The 17,597-nt window shown below is 42.5% G+C and overlaps 1 protein-coding gene across 1 annotated transcript; it reads left to right on the forward strand.

Moving 5' to 3' along the window:
• Positions 1-254: 254 nt before the first annotated feature.
• Positions 255-16,256, forward strand: LOC121580767 (cAMP-specific 3',5'-cyclic phosphodiesterase 4D). The gene is made up of 12 exons (XM_041895793.2): positions 255-370; positions 1,675-1,748; positions 1,886-1,932; positions 2,223-2,335; positions 4,630-4,723; positions 5,520-5,704; positions 5,877-5,975; positions 6,101-6,265; positions 8,185-8,284; positions 8,474-8,751; positions 12,383-12,565; positions 12,945-16,256. The coding sequence occupies exons 1-12, from the start codon at positions 347-349 to the stop codon at positions 13,476-13,478; spliced, it is 1,896 nt and encodes a 631-aa protein (XP_041751727.1). The 5' UTR covers positions 255-346; the 3' UTR covers positions 13,479-16,256.
• Positions 16,257-17,597: the final 1,341 nt, after the last annotated feature.

Consider the following 17,597-nt stretch of genomic DNA (forward strand, 5'->3'; position numbering starts at 1 on the left):
TTTCTCCCTACCTCACGGTTCCTATAATGTACAGTGCATGTCATCCTTTGTTTGACCTCAATTTCACACTGTCTGGTCTACCTTTTTTTGTTGGATTCTTTGCTTTGATGTCAATCTGCAGGTTGTTGAAGTGTTTTTTCACAAACACTGATCAACTGTCTTGATTAATGATTATCATTCAATGCAAATGTGTAATGTGCACAGTAGACATTAATACCATAGTAGTCATGTTGGATTTAGGCTAAATATTGTATGCACACTAAATGGTTGCAATTTTTTCACTGTTTCTATTACTGTACTTTTTTTTTTATCTTTGTTTTTCCCCCATTATAGACATGGAGAAGACATGATTGTGACACCATTTGCACAGGTTAGTTTTTGAAATATTCTTCCCTTTCCTGTGTTTTTCAGCTGAACAAATGATTAACGAATTGGCCAAGGGTGGTCTAGGCCACTGCCTCTGGAGCACATGTACTGTACAATGTATTGCTGCCAGCATGGGTTAGAATCTGTCCCACTGCTCTTTAAGCACTCTCTGGTTTGCCAAGCCAAATTCTCCCTGTTATTTGTAACGTGCCCTCTAATCTGTCCAGTGGTTATGTAACTTCACCTTCATTAAGCACACCAACACAACAAGGAATAAATAATGTAACTGAACACTAACTGATTCTGAGTAATGTTAGCCTTTTTTTTTTTAAAGAGACCTACAAAAGGTTGTTGCCAGTGGGCCAGTGAAGTCACGGCTGTCACTATAGTGACACCAGTGACACTAGTAGAGGGCCACCGAAACAGCCTTTGGCATGCTGCTGGCACATCGCGGCATCCTGGCCTGTGACGGAGGACATGCGTCACAGCTGCACTCACTTTACTAAACAAGCGAGGAATCCAATATGGCGTTCCTCGATACGGCTCCTGACTGATAAAAAATCCACCCCGGCCGGGAAACCAGATACCGTATTTTTTTATGTGCTGACTCACGATTTAATATTGGTGCCCAGACTCTGACATGTGTGACGTATTGGAGCGAGGAGGCTCCCTCTTCTAACCACATTAGCCTGTAATTATGATGTCTCAGGGGCACTGCAAGTGCTCGCTTGTTTAGTAAACCTGTTGAAAATGAACTATTGCAAGCCACTATTTAACACTAATGCCTCGATCAAACCGACAGCGTTATTGCATTTTGGTACACCAGAAGTACATTCATTTCCAATGGAACGCTGCGTTTGCCTTGCAGCATTGCATTGCAGAGGCAGTTACGCTTTGAACACACCAACTGTGTCAGTGACGCTTTGAACACACCGACTGTGTCATTGCGCAAAATAGTATGCAGCATCATCTAGATATGTGTGCAAAAGTTAAACATTCACCTTCTGCTACCATTTCTGTCAACCCGTTTAGGCATACAGTTTGACGCATACGTTCGATAAATCCAACGTATGCACCACACAGAACACACTGCAACTGCCTCTGCAACGCAATGCTGCAAGGCAAACACAGGGTTTGTACTTCATTGCAATGTATGCGTAGCCCTTTTGTGGTGTAAAATGTTACATTGTAACACTTCACGGAGTATGCATATACATATTCTAAATGTTTTTATTCATACATGAAGGGCCTCGACTATCACAATGAGGCAGTAAAGAGGATGTATGTTAATCTTGTCCGTTCTTGTAGGTACTTGCCAGCTTGAGGACGGTAAGAAGCAACTTCGCCGTTTTGACCCATCAGCAAGATCGTCAACCCAGCAAGTAAGTTAAGTCTACACCACTCATTCCCAAACCCACGTGCCCCTCCAAATCTGTTGACTGTAATGATGAAGTGAACAATAGATATACAGTACATAGATATACATTTTACTCAAACTGGGATGTCTGTGTGTCCACAGGAGAACGGGCAGTAATCCACCGTCCATGTTCAAAACAAGCTTAGCAGGTGAGTGTTTGAAAAGGGTTTGCTTGGTTGAGTTCTATGCTACACAAAAAAATACACAGGCAAGCAAAAATACACACATTTCATTCAGCCATTTAGCAATTAGGGTAAGATTAGGATTACATTCAATCTGATTTTAAACCGAACTGATGATGTAACCATCGATATAAACAGCAAAGGGGACTTCTAGATTGAATAATTAATTATTGAATGAATGTTGAATGTTGAATGTTAAAAGAACATTAAATTGTGTGCTCATCGCATTGTGTGTTGTCCTTGTGTGGGTATGACAGAGGAGCCATTTCAGCAGCTGGCTGTGGAGACTCTGGATGAGCTGGACTGGTGTCTGGAGCAGCTGGATACTCTGAAGACACGCCACTCTGTCAGCGAGATGGCCTCCAACAAGGTACGGTCACAAACACACACACACTCATACACACACTCATAACAATGGGAGCTTTCATGACTCACTTGTACCGTTGACTTTAATGGTAAGGCTGAAGCTACTAATGTCATACATCAGTATTTGTTCAGTTTGAGTTAATTCACTATGATGGACTTAAAGGAGGTACAATACAAAAGCCCAAGGCCCACCATTGAGTCAGCGCCATCTTGGCTTTATGAAGAGTTGTCAAGAATGACTGCGATGTAGAACTCTGTATGCATCATGACTTAGCCAAATGAATCTACAGGGAATTTTTATAAAATTTTCTGTAGCTGCACAATATCTATAAAGACTCTCTTTCAGACTTTGATTTAATCTAATTTCCTAATTGTTTAGCCAAAACAAGTTACCTTTCCCTTCTCCATTAAAACAAAAGGGATATTATTAGTTCACTGTTATGTCAAAGTGAGCAATAAATAAATACAATATGTATATTTTGGCCAATGCACTTTCGGTGGTCTCCCAAATTAAAAAGAGCCCACTAAGCCAGCGACCGTGTCTCTCTGCAAACGCGTTTTGTGCTGATCCTGATTGGACAAATGTGAAAGGCCACTAATACAGTGCAACCATCCCATTCATCAGCGATTAGGAAATATGAATGAAATCGCCAATCCTTTCTGACGTTTGGAGCTCGTTCCATATGAATGAATGGGATGGTTGCATGTATGCATCGGTAGACACACACCCTTCCCTCAACTCCCAGTATCTAATGTGCAGAAAAATGATGGAGTTGGAGCTGTGTATAAAACTCCACCCCCCACCCCCCCCTCCATCCATCAATCCTCATCCCCCTCTCCCCTCCTTATTTCTCCAGACTGGAGTTTATAGCTTGTGTGATTCCATGATTAGCCTCCCCACGCAAGAGCCATGTGCGCTGGGTAAACACACACACACACCACACACAGTCTCTCCCTGGATGCACACACCACACACACATGCCAGGCACACACGTGGTGGTGTAGCGTGTGCTGTTCTCTAGAGTTGGGAGTAGCGTGTGCTGCGCTCTGTTTACACACGGAGCAGCAGGCAGAACAGTGCAGCTGAGGGAGAGAGGAGCGCAAGCGGCAGGAGTAGAGTGTGTGGATAAAACCTTCCTAGTGCACTGCGTGTTGACTGTCTGCTTGCAGTGGAATTAAGGAACTCAGGCAAGCAGGACAGGAACACAGTACGGGATGTAAACTCAGCGCAGTAGCTACAGGAAGGACTCTGCTCTTTTTCTCTTTTTTTTCGACCCCATGCTTTATTTAGTGCTGAAATGCTCGAAGTCATTTACTTGTTCTCTTTCAATTACTTGTTCTCTGTGTCGAGGATGTACATTCAGGTAAGACGGGATGGGATGGGATGGGATGCACGTGTTGCTTGGTGAATTAATGTGTAATACAGGTAGGTGTCTGTCCTTTGCAGAGTTATTTGCAATTAGTTGGGAAGTGATGCTGTTTTTGCAGCGTGCACGTGTGTGTGTGTGTGTCAGTAGTGCTTGTGCATGTGTGTAAGAGTGAGTCCATAAAGTGTGTGTTCAGATATGTGTCCATTCATCTTTGTGTGTGTGCAAGAAGTATGTGTGCCTGTGTGTACATGGCCCACCCACTTGGGAGCCAGGCCCACCCACTGGGGAGCCAGGCTCAGCCAATCAGAATGAGCTTTTCCCCACAAAAGGGCTTTATTACAAACAGAAATACTCCTCAGTTTCATCAGTTGTCTGGGCGTCTGGTCTCAGACAATCCCGCAGGTGAAGAAGCCTGATGTGGAGGTCCTGGGCTGGTGTGGTTACACGTGGTCTGCGGTTGTGAGGCCGTTTAGACGTACTGCCAAATTCTCTCAAACGACGTTGGAGGCAGCTTATGGTAGAGAAATGAACATTAAATTATCTGTCAACAGCTCTGGTGGACATTCCTGCAGTCAGCATGCCAATTGCACGCTCCCTCAACATTTTAGACATATGTGGCATTGTGTTGTGTGACAAAACTGTACATTTTAATGTGGCCTTTTATTGTCCCCAGCACAAGGTGCACCTGTGTAATGATCATGCTGTTTAGTCAGCTTCTTGAAATGCCACATCTGTCAGTTGGATGGATTATTTTGGCAAAGGAGAAATGCCCACTAACAGGGATGTAAACAAATTTGTGCAGAAAATATGAGAGAAATACGCTTTTTGTGCATATGGAACATATCTGGGATCTTTTATTTGAGCTCTACAGTAGAGACTATATTGTGACAGTCTGAGTGATGCAGTTTGTTGTTGTTTGTCTCACCAGTTCAAAAGGATGCTGAACAGAGAGCTCACTCAGCTATCAGAGACCAGCAGATCAGGGAACCAGGTGTCAGAGTTCATCTCCAGCACCTTCCTAGGTACGTCTCTCTCTCCACCACCCTTCACTGTCTGACTGTCTTAGTAGAGACATCTACCATATGTATGTACTGTAATGTGAACCTAATCGTTTCTAATGTATACTTATTGTATAGTTACTGTTATGTTCCCCAGCAAGAAAAACTAAAATTGTCGCTCAAACAGAAAGGGAAACTAACAACCAAAATGAAACAGGTGGGGTTTTAGGAGGGGCTCTGAAAGACACTCATGGGGGAGTGCACTGAAAGTTGACTAGCAACAACAAGTGGGACCTAAAAGACACCCACCATGAGCACCCACTAAATATGGCTGAGAAGAGGCAACCAAAATAAAAACCCAAACCAAACTTAAAGACAGGAACCAAACCACAAAGTGGAGCAAAATAAAAACAGGGAAGATCAGATAAAGGATTGTTTGTCTAGAAATCAAATAGGGAGAGCCAACTAAAGGTGTTAACCCTCCACGTCTCTCAAGACCAGCGGAGCACTGGGCCAGCCACTCTTAAATAGCACCTGAGCTTGCACAGCTAAAACACCTTCCCCCTAACGTCCAACCTCAAAATATAAATGGAGAAACCAAAGCCTGTAACATTACATGTGATTACACCAAGACAATACGAAACCAGGTAACTACATGATATCTGTGCAACTTCAACTCAGTGTAAAGGGTCACCAGCACTGGTTTCAATAGACAACCCTTCTGAACTCTATTGGTATTACTGTGGAATAACTGTGGAATAACTGTGGAATAACTGTGGAATAACTGTGGAATAATGCTCTGTGTCTGTCTGTAACACAGAAAAGCAACATGACATGGAGATCATGTCTCCGCCCACCAAGGAGAAGAAGGAGAAGATGGACAATAAGAAGCGCCCCATGTCCCAGATCGTGGGGGTGAAGAAGCCCAGAATCATCCCTAGTGTGGCCCCCTCCAGCATCCCCCGCTTTGGGGTCGCTTCCACTCAGGAGGGCTTTCTCTCCAAGGTAGTCTACACATCCCTTATTTTCGGACGATTTAACTATTAGAAAGTACCTCACTTTTAGGGTTCTGTTCTGCCACAAGTTCTGTCACTCTTTGGATCTAATAGTCCCCAGCACGTTTTGGAGTTAAAGGATCTGCTGTTTTTTCTAACTGAAATGTTTTTCCATCTGGCAGCAGTTGGAAGATATAAACCGATGGGGTGTGGATATTTTCAAAATATCTGAATATTCTGGGAATCGTCCACTGACGGTGGCGATTTATTCAATTTTCCAGGTATGTCATCCGCATGTTTCCAAATGAGTCCTCTTCTAAATGGGCCCTCTTACATGGCTAAACAAGTCACTGCAAAAAAATTATGAAAATCTTATATGTATTTTATCCCTCTGTTTTCCATATAGGAGCGAGAGCTGCTGAAGTCATTCAAGATCCCTGCAGACACCTTCATCACCTTTATGATGACCCTGGAGGACCACTACCACCACGACGTGGCCTACCACAACAACATCCACGCTGCAGACGTGGTCCAGTCCACCCACGTCCTCCTCTCCACGCCCGCCCTGGAGGTATGTCAATACAATACAATGTTTTAGCTAAAAACTGACAGTACTGTATTTTTGTTTTGTTTTAAAAATATTTTTATTACACATTTCAAATGTACAATTGCATCATTGTTACAGGTTATTTTTGTTTTCTTTTTTGACAATACTGTTTTTTGTTTTGTTTTTTACTGTAAAAAAAATAAAATTATAAACTGGGTGGTTCGAGCCCTGAAAGCCGATTGGCCGAAAGCCGTGGTATATCAGACCGTATACCACGGGTATGACAAAACATTTATTTTTACTGCTCTAATTAAGTTGCCAACCAGTTTATAATAGCAAAAAGGCACCTCCGGTTTGTGGTATATTGCCAAAATGCCACGGCTAAGAGCTGTATCCAGGCACTCCGTGTTGCGTCATGCATAAGAACAGCCCTTAGCCGTGGTATATTGGCCATATACCACACCCCCTCGGGCCTTATTGCTTAAGTATACGACAATGCATTGTAATGTTCAAAACAGTACACCTACTGTAGGGCTGTACACTACATCGAATAACTTCAAAGTTATGGGCATTAGAATAAAAATAAATTAATGAAAGTGGACCAATTGAGGTGTTTTGAAAATTGGGGGGACATGTGTCCCCCCTGTCCCATATTGTTGTTGCGCCTATGCACAAGTCCGACCACATTCTCACACACATACTGTACAACAGTGGTCACCAACCTTTTCTGAGTCAAGATCACTTTCTGAGTCAAAATGCAAGCCGAGATCTACCGCTAAGATTTTTTTTAACAGGACTTAAAAAACCTACGCCTATGCAACATTAACCTATTAAAAACAGTAATGTAACAATTAGGTTTGTGCAGTAGGCTATAGGCCCAATACATTATCACCGCATATTGGCTTTGCTTGAATTGCCCTGCCAATACATTGTTGTTCGGACCATTTAAGGTGGGCTATATGATCACACCGGTAATAGATCAGTTGATGTATTACTTGTGAAGCACAGCTGAGTGAGCATACATTTAAATAATGTGCTTTTTTATTTATTTTACTGGGCTGGTGGTGCCTGCATCTGATGGTCAGTCTCAGCAGAGGGAGAGAACAGCAGACTGAGGGTCCGCCTCTCAACGTCCCTTCGCTCTCCCTTTCCTCTGCTTACAATGACCAAAAAGGGACACCGTCTTCCAGCTAATAGTTAAACTCAAGTCACACCGTATTATTTCTGCCTCATGCACAAATTAATGTTGTTACTCCTAGGAACAGAGAAAGTTAAATATTTCTCTATATTAAAAAAGACCCAAGCCGCTAATAATAACACAAGCCTATCAATACACTTTCCTACTCATTCATTACAGCTGCAGTGTTGGTTGTAGTGCGAGTGGAAGTAGGAAGAACGCACATTTTAATAGCCTATAAAAGTGTTGAATAAACAGTGCTGAGTAAGAACTTAAACATGAACTCACTCATAAAAAACAGCAGCTCTTTGCTGTGTTCATTGACAGTCTCTCTCTAGTCATGGTTTTAAAAGTTTTGAAATCTCACAGTATCAACTTTGCTGCTGCTTTCTTTTACGCCTGTTACATTACTGCAGACACTGTAATCTGAGCCATCCAATTGGCCAGCGGTAGGCCTATAGTGCACTTGATTTGCTCTCCAGGCCCGCCGGGAAGGCACAGTTTGTACCTTCAGACACATGAAATGTTTCAAAATGGGAACATGTCGCCTACCCGGCGTGCAGCTGAATCAGGTGCACCTAACGCCAACAACGCAAGACAAAACAAAAAAGGGACCGTAAGGCTTCATTGTTGTTGTTTTTTACAGACATGTTTGCCGATCGACTAGGAATGCCATGGAGATCGACCAGTCGAGCGACCGGTTGGTGACCGCTGCTGTACAATATTTATCTGCATTAACATCCCTGTGTTCCTCCCATCTCTACAGGCTGTGTTCACTGACTTGGAGATCCTAGCTGCTCTGTTTGCAAGTGCTATACATGATGTGGACCACCCGGGGGTGTCCAACCAGTTCCTCATCAACACCAGTGAGTTCACATATCCCCCTGGGCACTAGGACGGAGATGTTTAAAATCTTGGAATCCTTTGTGGTTGTGTGTCCACATTAAACTGTCTCATGGGCCGCATCTGGCCCACACACCGCCAGTTTGAGACCCCTGCTGTAGAATGTCTATCCTTGTGTGTAAGCACTGTTCCTCTCCTGTGTGTCCATCCAGACTCAGAGCTGGCCCTGATGTACAACGACGTGTCGGTCCTGGAGAACCACCACCTGGCCGTGGGCTTCAAGCTGCTGCAGGAGGACAACTGTGACATCTTCCAGAACCTCAGCAAGAAACAGAGACAGTCCCTACGCAAGATGGTCATAGACATGGTGTTAGCCACAGACATGTCCAAACACATGAACCTGCTGGCTGATCTGAAGACCATGGTGGAGACCAAGAAGGTGACCAGTCTAGGAGTACTTCTACTAGACAACTATGGAGATCGTATCCAGGTAAGACTCACAGAATGATAAAATTCACTCTCATAGAAGGGATTCATATTCAGTATAACCGATGTGAATTAGATGATGATATGGCAATTTGTCTGACACTGTCATCCAAAGCGAATATTGCAGATAGATTGTAACTTCCATCAATGTAATTGTCTGCATCACTTCCAATTTCCCATATGTTTTTTTCTCTCGCAAATATATATATACACTACCTTTCAAAAGTTTGGGGTCACTTAGAAATGTCCTTGTTTTCGAAAGAAAAGCAATTTTTGTGTCCATTAAAAAAACATCAAATTGATCAGAAATACAGTGTAGACATTGTTTGTTGTAAATGGCTATTGTAGCTGGAAACGGCTGATTTTTTATGGAATATCTACATAGGCGTACAGAGGCCCATTATCAGCAACCATCAGTCCTGTGTTCCAATGGCACGTTGTGTTTGCTAATCCAAATTTATCATTTTATAAAAGGCTAATTGATCATTAGAAAACCCTTTTGCAATTATGTTAGCACAGCTGAAAACTGTTGTGCTGATTAAAGAAGCAATAAAACTGGCCTTCTTGAGACTAGTTGAGTATCTGGAGCATCAGCAATTGTGGGTTCGATTACAGGCTCAAAATGGCCAGAAACAAAAAACGTTCTTCTGAAACTCGTCAGTCTATTCATGTTCTGAGAAATGAAGGCTATTCCATGAGAGAAATTGCAAAGAAACTGAAGATCTCGTACAACGCTGTGTACTACTCCCTTCACAGAACAGCGCAAACTGGCTCTAACCAGAATAGAAAGAGGAGTGGGAGGCCCCGGTGCACAACTGAGCAAGAGGACAAATACTTAGAGTGTCTAGTTTGAGAAACAGACGCCTCACAGGTCCTCAACTGGCAGCGTCATTAAATAGAACCCGCAAAACACCAGTCTCAACGTCAACAGTGACGAGGCGACTCCGGGATGCTGACCTTCTAGGCAGAGTTGCAAAGAAAAAGCCATATCTCAGACTGCCCATCTTTTATTGGCCAGTCTGAGACATGGCTTTTTCTTTGTAACTCTGCCTAGAATTTTGTGTTTTTGTTAGCCGCATGTGCGACATAACTCCACCAGTCCTACATATAATATCATTTACGAAGATTTCACCTTTTTTTTTTATTTCTTCAAAAAAAAATTTTTTTAATCAATTACTATATTTCAGTTTAACCACAATATTTGTTGCATTATTTGTTCTGTCGTTTCTGGAGGATTAAATTGAAATTGCAACCAACTTTCTATGGCTTGTTTTAGAAATAGTGATATTTGGGAGATTATTTCCTTTTCAAATAACTGAAAGTGAGAGGTTGTAATCTGAATAAAGGGGAAAAGGCCATTCTTGAACATGGGGTGAGACAATCTTACTAATTTGCTAGAGAACCAGTGCAGATTTTAGTAAAACTTTTGTATGACTGAAGCTTTTAGTGATAGGTCTAATGCTTTCATATTTAATAATTTCTGTCCTCCGAATTCATATTCATGATATAAATAGGCCCGTCTAATTTTGTCTGGCTTGCCGTTCCAAATAAAATGGAATATTTTTTTCTCATATAATTTTAAACAACTGTTCGCTAGGCATAGGCAAGACCATAAGCAAATAGGTAAACTGGGATAATACTAAAGAGTTAATCAGGGTGATTTTCCACAAATAGACAGGTATTTACCTTTCCATGGTAGCAAGATCTTGCTAACTTTCTATTAAAATGTATTGTAGTGAGATCATTTATTTCATTTGGGATATGTATTCAGAGTATATCCACATCACCATCAGACCATTTTATTGGTAAACTACATGGTAATGTAAAAATTGTATTTTTTAGTGATCCAATACGTAATATAGTACATTTATCATAATTTGGTTGTAATCCAGAGAGGTTAGAAAATGTATCTAGATCCTCTATGAGGCTGTGGAGGGATTCAAGTTGTGGATTTAAAAGAAAACATGAATCATCAGAGAACAATGACACCTTTGTTTTTAAGCCCTGGATTTCTAATCCCTTGATATCATTGTTGGATCTGATTTTAATAGCTAACATTTCGATGGCCATAATAAATAGATATGCCGATAGTGGACAACCTTGTTTTACTCCTCTTGAAAGTTTAAAACTTTCTGAGAAATAGCCATTATTTACTATTTTACACCTAGGGTTACTATACATGATTTTAACCCATTTTATAAGAGATTCTCCAAAATTGAAATGCTCCAGGCATTTATATATAAACTCCAGTCGTACTTGATCAAATGCCTTTTCAAAGTCTGCTATGAATAGCAGGCCTGGTTTCCCAGATTTTTCATAGTGTTCTATTGTTTCCAGTACTTGCCTTATATTATCTCCAATGTATCGTCCATGTAAAAAACCTGTCTGATTAGAATGAATAATGTCCGACAATACCTTTTTTATTCTATGCGCTATACATTTTGCTAGAATTTTTGCATCACAACACTGAAGTGTAAGGGTCCTCCAAATTTGTTAATGGACTGGCTCTTTATATTTCTCACTTGTATCTGTTACGATCGTTACCGGAAGACACGGACCAAGGCGCAGCGTGATAAGCGCACATTTTATTTCAGTACACAACACGAACAAAACAACAAACCAAACGATACGTGAAGTCCTAGGTTATACACAAAACCTTACGGAACAAGATCCCACACTAAACTAGTGCCAAACAGGCTGCCTAAGTATGGTCCCCAATCAGAGACAACGAGCTACAGCAGTCTCTGATTGGGAACCACCCTGGCCAACATGGATCTAAACTATCTAGAACAAACACAATGAAAACTAAACATAGAAAATCCACACCCTGGCTCAACATTTAAGAGTCCCCAGAGCCAGGGCGTGACAGTATCCTGTTTCAGTAATAATGAAATTCAGACCTTCTTCTTGAGTGTCTGATAATCTACCATTTACATAGGAGTGGTTAAAACATGCTAATAACGGTCCTCTGAGTATATCAAAAAAGGTTTGTTATACCTCGACTGGTATGCCATCCTACCCTGGAATTTTCCCGGACTTAAAGTCTTTAATTGTATTCAGAAGTTCCTCCTCTGTCATTTCACCTTCACATGAGTATTTATGTATGGCTGTTAATTTTACATTATCAATAGAAAAAAAATCCCTACAATTAGCTTCAGTTAGAGGAGATAGAGGCGACTGAAACGAAAAAATATGCTTAAAGTACTTTGCTTCCTCCTTCAAAATATAATTTGGTGAATCATGGGTGACTCCGTCATTTGTAACCAGTTTCAGTAAATTATTTTTGGTAGCATTTCTATGTTGAAGATTTTAAAAAATGTGGTGTATTTTTCCCCATATTCGATCCAGTTTGCTTTATTTTTTATAATATATTACACTTGATCTTTCTTGAATAAGTTTCTCCATTTCTTTTTGTTTTTCCTCTAATTTATTCTGAATCTCATCCAAAGCTTCGTACAATTACCACATTAATTCAGTGTATGTGGCATATTTAGGAATTGAACTGAAAACACTGGTTTTGACTGACAGCACCCTGCTTCAGCCAACAGAACCATTGGGACCATATTATTGTCATATGATTGTATGGTCATTTAATTTCCTTGATGCTCAATAAGAACTGTTTTTGGTTTCTCTAGGTCCTCCAGAACATGGTTCACTGTGCAGACCTTAGTAACCCGACCAAGCCCCTGGAGGTCTACCGCCAGTGGACTGACCGCATCATGGTGGAGTTCTTCACCCAGGGGGACAGGGAAAGGGACAAGGGCATGGAGATCAGCCCCATGTGTGACAAACACAACGCCTCCATCGAGAAGAACCAGGTACAGTTATTGCACACACAGGCACTAAGACACATACAGTACAGTATGCCCACATAATGTACACATGCAGAGGAGAGACACACACACAATAATAATTATAATAGTTATAATAATGTGGATTCTTACATGTACAAGTGTGTATTATACTCGTGTGAATTGGAAATTAGTTTTTTTGCATATCCTGAGACACCCTCGGAGAGTGGGGTCACGGCCAGGGATCAGCCATTACTGACAGTGACCCTGGAGCAATTAGGGTTAAGTGCCTCGCTCAAGGGCACATCGACAGATTTTTCACCTCCTCTACAAACACACAGTCTGGGCTTTAAAATTCTGCCTCTTTTACTAATATGTCAATGACTATACTCCTCTTCCACTACAGGTGGGCTTCATAGACTACATCGTCCACCCTCTGTGGGAGACGTGGGCAGACCTGGTCCACCCTGATGCCCAGGACATCCTAGACACGCTGGAGGACAATCGCGAGTGGTACCAGAGCATGATCCCCCACAGCCCCTCGCCCACCCCCGAGGCCCAGGATAAGGTGGGCCTGTCTGGGGGAGCCATGGGGGCCGGAGGGGGTGGAGGTGGATCCTCCACAGGAGACAAGTTCCAGTTTGAGCTGACCCTAGAGGAGGAGGAGGGCGAGTCCGACACAGAGAGCCCTCCGGAAGAGGAGGGGTACAGTAGCACTGGGATGGAGCCTTCTAGGACTGACCCGGACAGCAGACTCCATTCCGTGTCTGCCACTGCTCACCCACACTTGCAAGTACTCTCCAAAATGGCCACCTCTGTCCTCAATCTTGGTGGCAGGACTTTGTCCACAGACTCTGACCCGGAAAGAGAGGCCGCCGAAGACAGAGAACATGACCAAGAAGGTAACGCCGGTGTGAGGCGCTTCAAGCTAGGTACATAACATCAGTGCAATGTAATTTTTTTGTTTTTGTTTTTTTGTTGAATTTCTGCACCTCACCCCTGACCCCTTCAACCCCCATCTCTGGCTTCCTTGGACTGAATGGCAGGACAAAGCTGGGGTAGAGAACGTAGAGGGGGTGCGTTCAGGAAATCTGCACTTACACAGCAATCAACTTGTACTGGAGAGAGGAGAGCCCCACTGTTCCTTCTTGTTCGGTTGCGGAGAACAGGAAACTGTGTTTTTGAGCTGGTCTTTTGTGTTTTACCGATACGTCTCTGAGTTGGACATGTGTTGTGTTCGGCTTATGTTTCTCAGAGACACTGAGAAAACCAACCTTTCTGTTTTGCCAGTCAACCTACGACAAAAGAGCGAGGAGTTTTGCGGAACACGTCTTCCTTTTCACTACTTATGACCGCTTGAAACAATTGACGAAGCGATGAACTTAGTAACAACAAACACCACAAAGGCTTTTGACACATTATACCAAACAGATTAATAAACAGGGACTTGGCCAATGGCAATATTTGCCTGCCTTTTCAACTGTTGGTCGTTTTGTCTTTCATTTAAGTCATTTTAAACTAGTGCAGAAAGTGGTTTAAACCGGTAAACTGCAGACCTTACCAAATTTGACCTACAAAGGACAAAGTACAGAGCAGGACCTCAGAATGGCTTGAGGAAGAGAATGTTTAATTGTAGCACAATACTTTTTGGGTACCTCTGTTGTAACAGCAACTGGGTGCCTCGCTGGGGGTCTCTCATCAGTCACACTCTTAACAACTGATTTAGGGTCAGTTCTTCCTTCCACAGTCCTAACCTGAACTGTTACGTGTAAACCAACAAAACCAACCCTGAGCCAGTCCTAATAGGGTCATATAAGTAACCAAAAGCTATGCGGTGTGCACCTGGCACCTCCCAGTGTTGAATATCGGAATTAAAGTCTGAACGTGTACTGCAATTCAAGACATTCAAAATGCCCATACCTACAGTAAATTGACTATAGGAATGTTAAATGGATTGGTTTTAGCTGTGTTGCTGTTGTAGGCAGGGGTATCCAAAACAAGCAATTCAGTTAAGATTTGTTTCCTATTTGAAGTCCCTCAAAGTGTATGCATACTGCTTTATCCTTAACCTTTTTTATGGCATCAGTCTGCCTCCACAATTTCACTCACAGCCAATCCCCATCCTGCTTGAAAGGGCTTGAGGCAATCCATAAACACATTTGCGTCATTTAACAGACGCTCTTATCTAGAGCGACTTACAGTGGTGAGTGCATACATTTTCATACTGGTTCCTGTGGGAATCGAACCCACAACCCTGGGGTTGCAAGGGCCATGCTCTACCTAGTGAGCCACACAGGACAATGAGCCAAACTCTACAATGTCTTTTCAAGTCTGTTATTGTTGTTACAGTACAGGTCTCACGTTTCCTACTAACTTCAGGTACCATCATCTGGTCACACTGTCAACCAGTTGAACTATTAAAAAAAGATACATTGGTAGCATTTACATATGTTATCTTGGTTTGTGAAGAAAATGATGTAATATTTGCCAAACTATTTCAGAGATGTGTGAATGATGTGCCACTCAAGCGCAATTGTAACTGTAAAAAAAAAAAAAAGACCGTTGGCCATGGGCCAGTTTTCTGTGCCGGAAGTTTGACTCCCTTTTCCTTTTGTCATTGGTCAATATTCTGCTTTTCACGGGGACATCGCCAATGACAGTACAAGTGCCAAGCAAGCATGACACAACTCGTACTGTAATTTCCATTTTGCCCCTGGCTAATTTCCACCAATGACTGACTGACAGCAATGTTGATCATGTCACCCTCCCTGTGTACCCTTTCTACCCCATAGGTTTTCTGTTTCAGAACAATAATCTACTGATAAGTGTACTTGTCTTAATGTTTGAATGGTTGGACATTTAGATTGATTGAATTTGTAAAGAAACCAAAGCACTTTCTACAGTACTTTTATAAGTCCGTGCTTCAAGGACAGTCGAGTGTGATGTAACTCTGTTGACTAATCCACATTAGTATTCCGTATTCTGATATTATGTGGCTTGATTATTCCAATTGATGCATAGCACAGACTGGACCACTGAAGCTAAATTGGGGGACTTGTGTTATGGAATTAAACCTTTTTTTGTAACTGCAAAATGTTTTGATAAAGATGCATGACATTGGCTGATTCATAAGGAAAGTATTCAATTATCTAAAATAAGCTAATCTGTGGACGAAACACAAACTTTTGAACCTACACCGTGGAGGAAATGTGTTTTTGTGTTTTTACGAAAGATCCAGAAATGTGACTTTCTGGAGCCTTATATTTGCATAAGTTTACTTTCCTCATAGATTGTATACTAGATATGGTGGGGAGACACCAGTGCCATGCACACAGTAGTTAAGGAGCACAAAGAGTTCAGAACTCAAGCAAGCCTTTCTGTCTTCCTCAGCTGTCATGCAAAATGTCTTCACCAGCCGTTGTTATGACAGTATTTTCACATGAGGATTCAGTTATGCTCTCTGTCTACCATGGATTGTTTTGTATCTTTTCCTCACAATGCTTTGTGTACAGTTTATTTATTATTTCTATATCTGTCCGAAAATGAAGAACTATAGACTTTGTCGGAGGCTGAGTATTTATTTGTAGCTACCTTCCGAGCTTTGGGAGAAAGAATGGGACAGATTTCAACTACAGTGCTCAACCGTGGAGGCTGGTGGGAGGAGCTATAGGAGGACTGGCTCATTGTAATGGCTGGAATGGAATGATTGGAACAGCGGCCCCGTGTAGCTCAGTTGATAGAGCATGGCGTTGCAACGCCAGGGTTGTGGGTTCAATTCCCACGGGAGGCCAGTATGAGAGAAAAAAATGCATGCGCTCACTAACTGGATAAGAGCATCTGCTAAATGACTAAAATGTTTTATGTGTTTGATTCCATTCCAGCCATTACAATGAACCCGTCCTCCTATAGATCTTGCCACCAGCCTCCTCTGGTACTCAACCAAATGTTTTATTCCTTATGTCTGCCATAAAAGAAAGCAGAAATACTCAAAGTTTCCGGTTCCCTTTCAGTCGGTCACTCGGTATAACAACTATGTGGGGTCAACGACCAATCCTATTCACCTGAACAAATTGAAATCACGCCCAACGGGCCAATAGATGCCGAGCCTGCCCTCGGAAGCCCCGCCTTCCTGGCTATAATACCGGGGCTCGCAAACATTTCCTAAATTCTTCGCTCTTCAGCTCGCCTGAAGGAAGAACGTGTCACGCAATTTACAATTTTTCAAGCACATGAAGGCTACGAGATTCGGCGCCGTCTTAGGTGTCTGTTAGTGGGGATAGACTCGTCCACCTAGATGTTGTGAGTTTTGGGTCTTGGTATCAATTTTTGTGTTTGCTAAAAGCAAACTACTTTGTGCTCTGCTTGTGTAGCCAGCACTCCGTTGCTTGAATAAGATGGCCAATGGTAGGAGGAAGTTCAAAAAGCCTAACCAGCCGAGTGTGAACCTCTGACCATGCCCTAGGGCATGTGGTTTCACAATAAAAAGTAAAGATACGAGTGCTGTCTTGCTTGCTTGGGGTGGAAACTCATTCAGATTCTGGTGGCTCCCCGTTGGCCCAGACAACCCTGATTCCCGGAGATCATCCGCCTGTTAGGCGGGGACCCGTGGAGGGGTTCCGTGTCGTCAAGATCTATTGTCGCAGGTGCATGGGAGAATTTGGCACCCACGACCACAGACATTGATCTGTCGGTTTGGCTCCTGAAAGGTTGAATTTGAGGACTAGGGGTTCACCCTCAAACGTGATTATGACTACAGTCGGCATATGCGACCTCTAGGAGAGGGTTGTATACATATAAGTGGCGCGTGTTTGAGGTTTGGTGTCAGGTTAAAGGAGTTTCTGATGTTCTTGCAAGAGATTTTTGAGCAGGGGCTTTCTTTTTCCATATTCAAGTTTATATGCCAGCCATTTTGGCGTGTCATGTAGGGATTGACGGCTCTACCCCGGGGTCCCATCCACTGGTGGTGCGGTTCCACATTGAGTAAGCCTCCTTTTTAACCAGTGGAGTCTGTAGACCTGAAGGTCCTTTCCTACAAGACTACCCTGCTCATGGCCTTGGC

The sequence above is a fragment of the Coregonus clupeaformis genome, chromosome 14 (assembly GCF_020615455.1).
Source record: "Coregonus clupeaformis isolate EN_2021a chromosome 14, ASM2061545v1, whole genome shotgun sequence".
NCBI lineage: Eukaryota > Metazoa > Chordata > Actinopteri > Salmoniformes > Salmonidae > Coregonus > Coregonus clupeaformis.

Coding starts and splice junctions, on each gene's coding strand:
- LOC121580767 (XM_041895793.2), top strand. CDS start 347: ATGATTGTGACACCATTTGCACAG. Junction 8,752..12,382: donor ACTATGGAGATCGTATCCAG/GTAAGACTCACA, acceptor TGGTTTCTCTAG/GTCCTCCAGAACATGGTTCA. Junction 12,566..12,944: donor CCTCCATCGAGAAGAACCAG/GTACAGTTATTG, acceptor CTTCCACTACAG/GTGGGCTTCATAGACTACAT.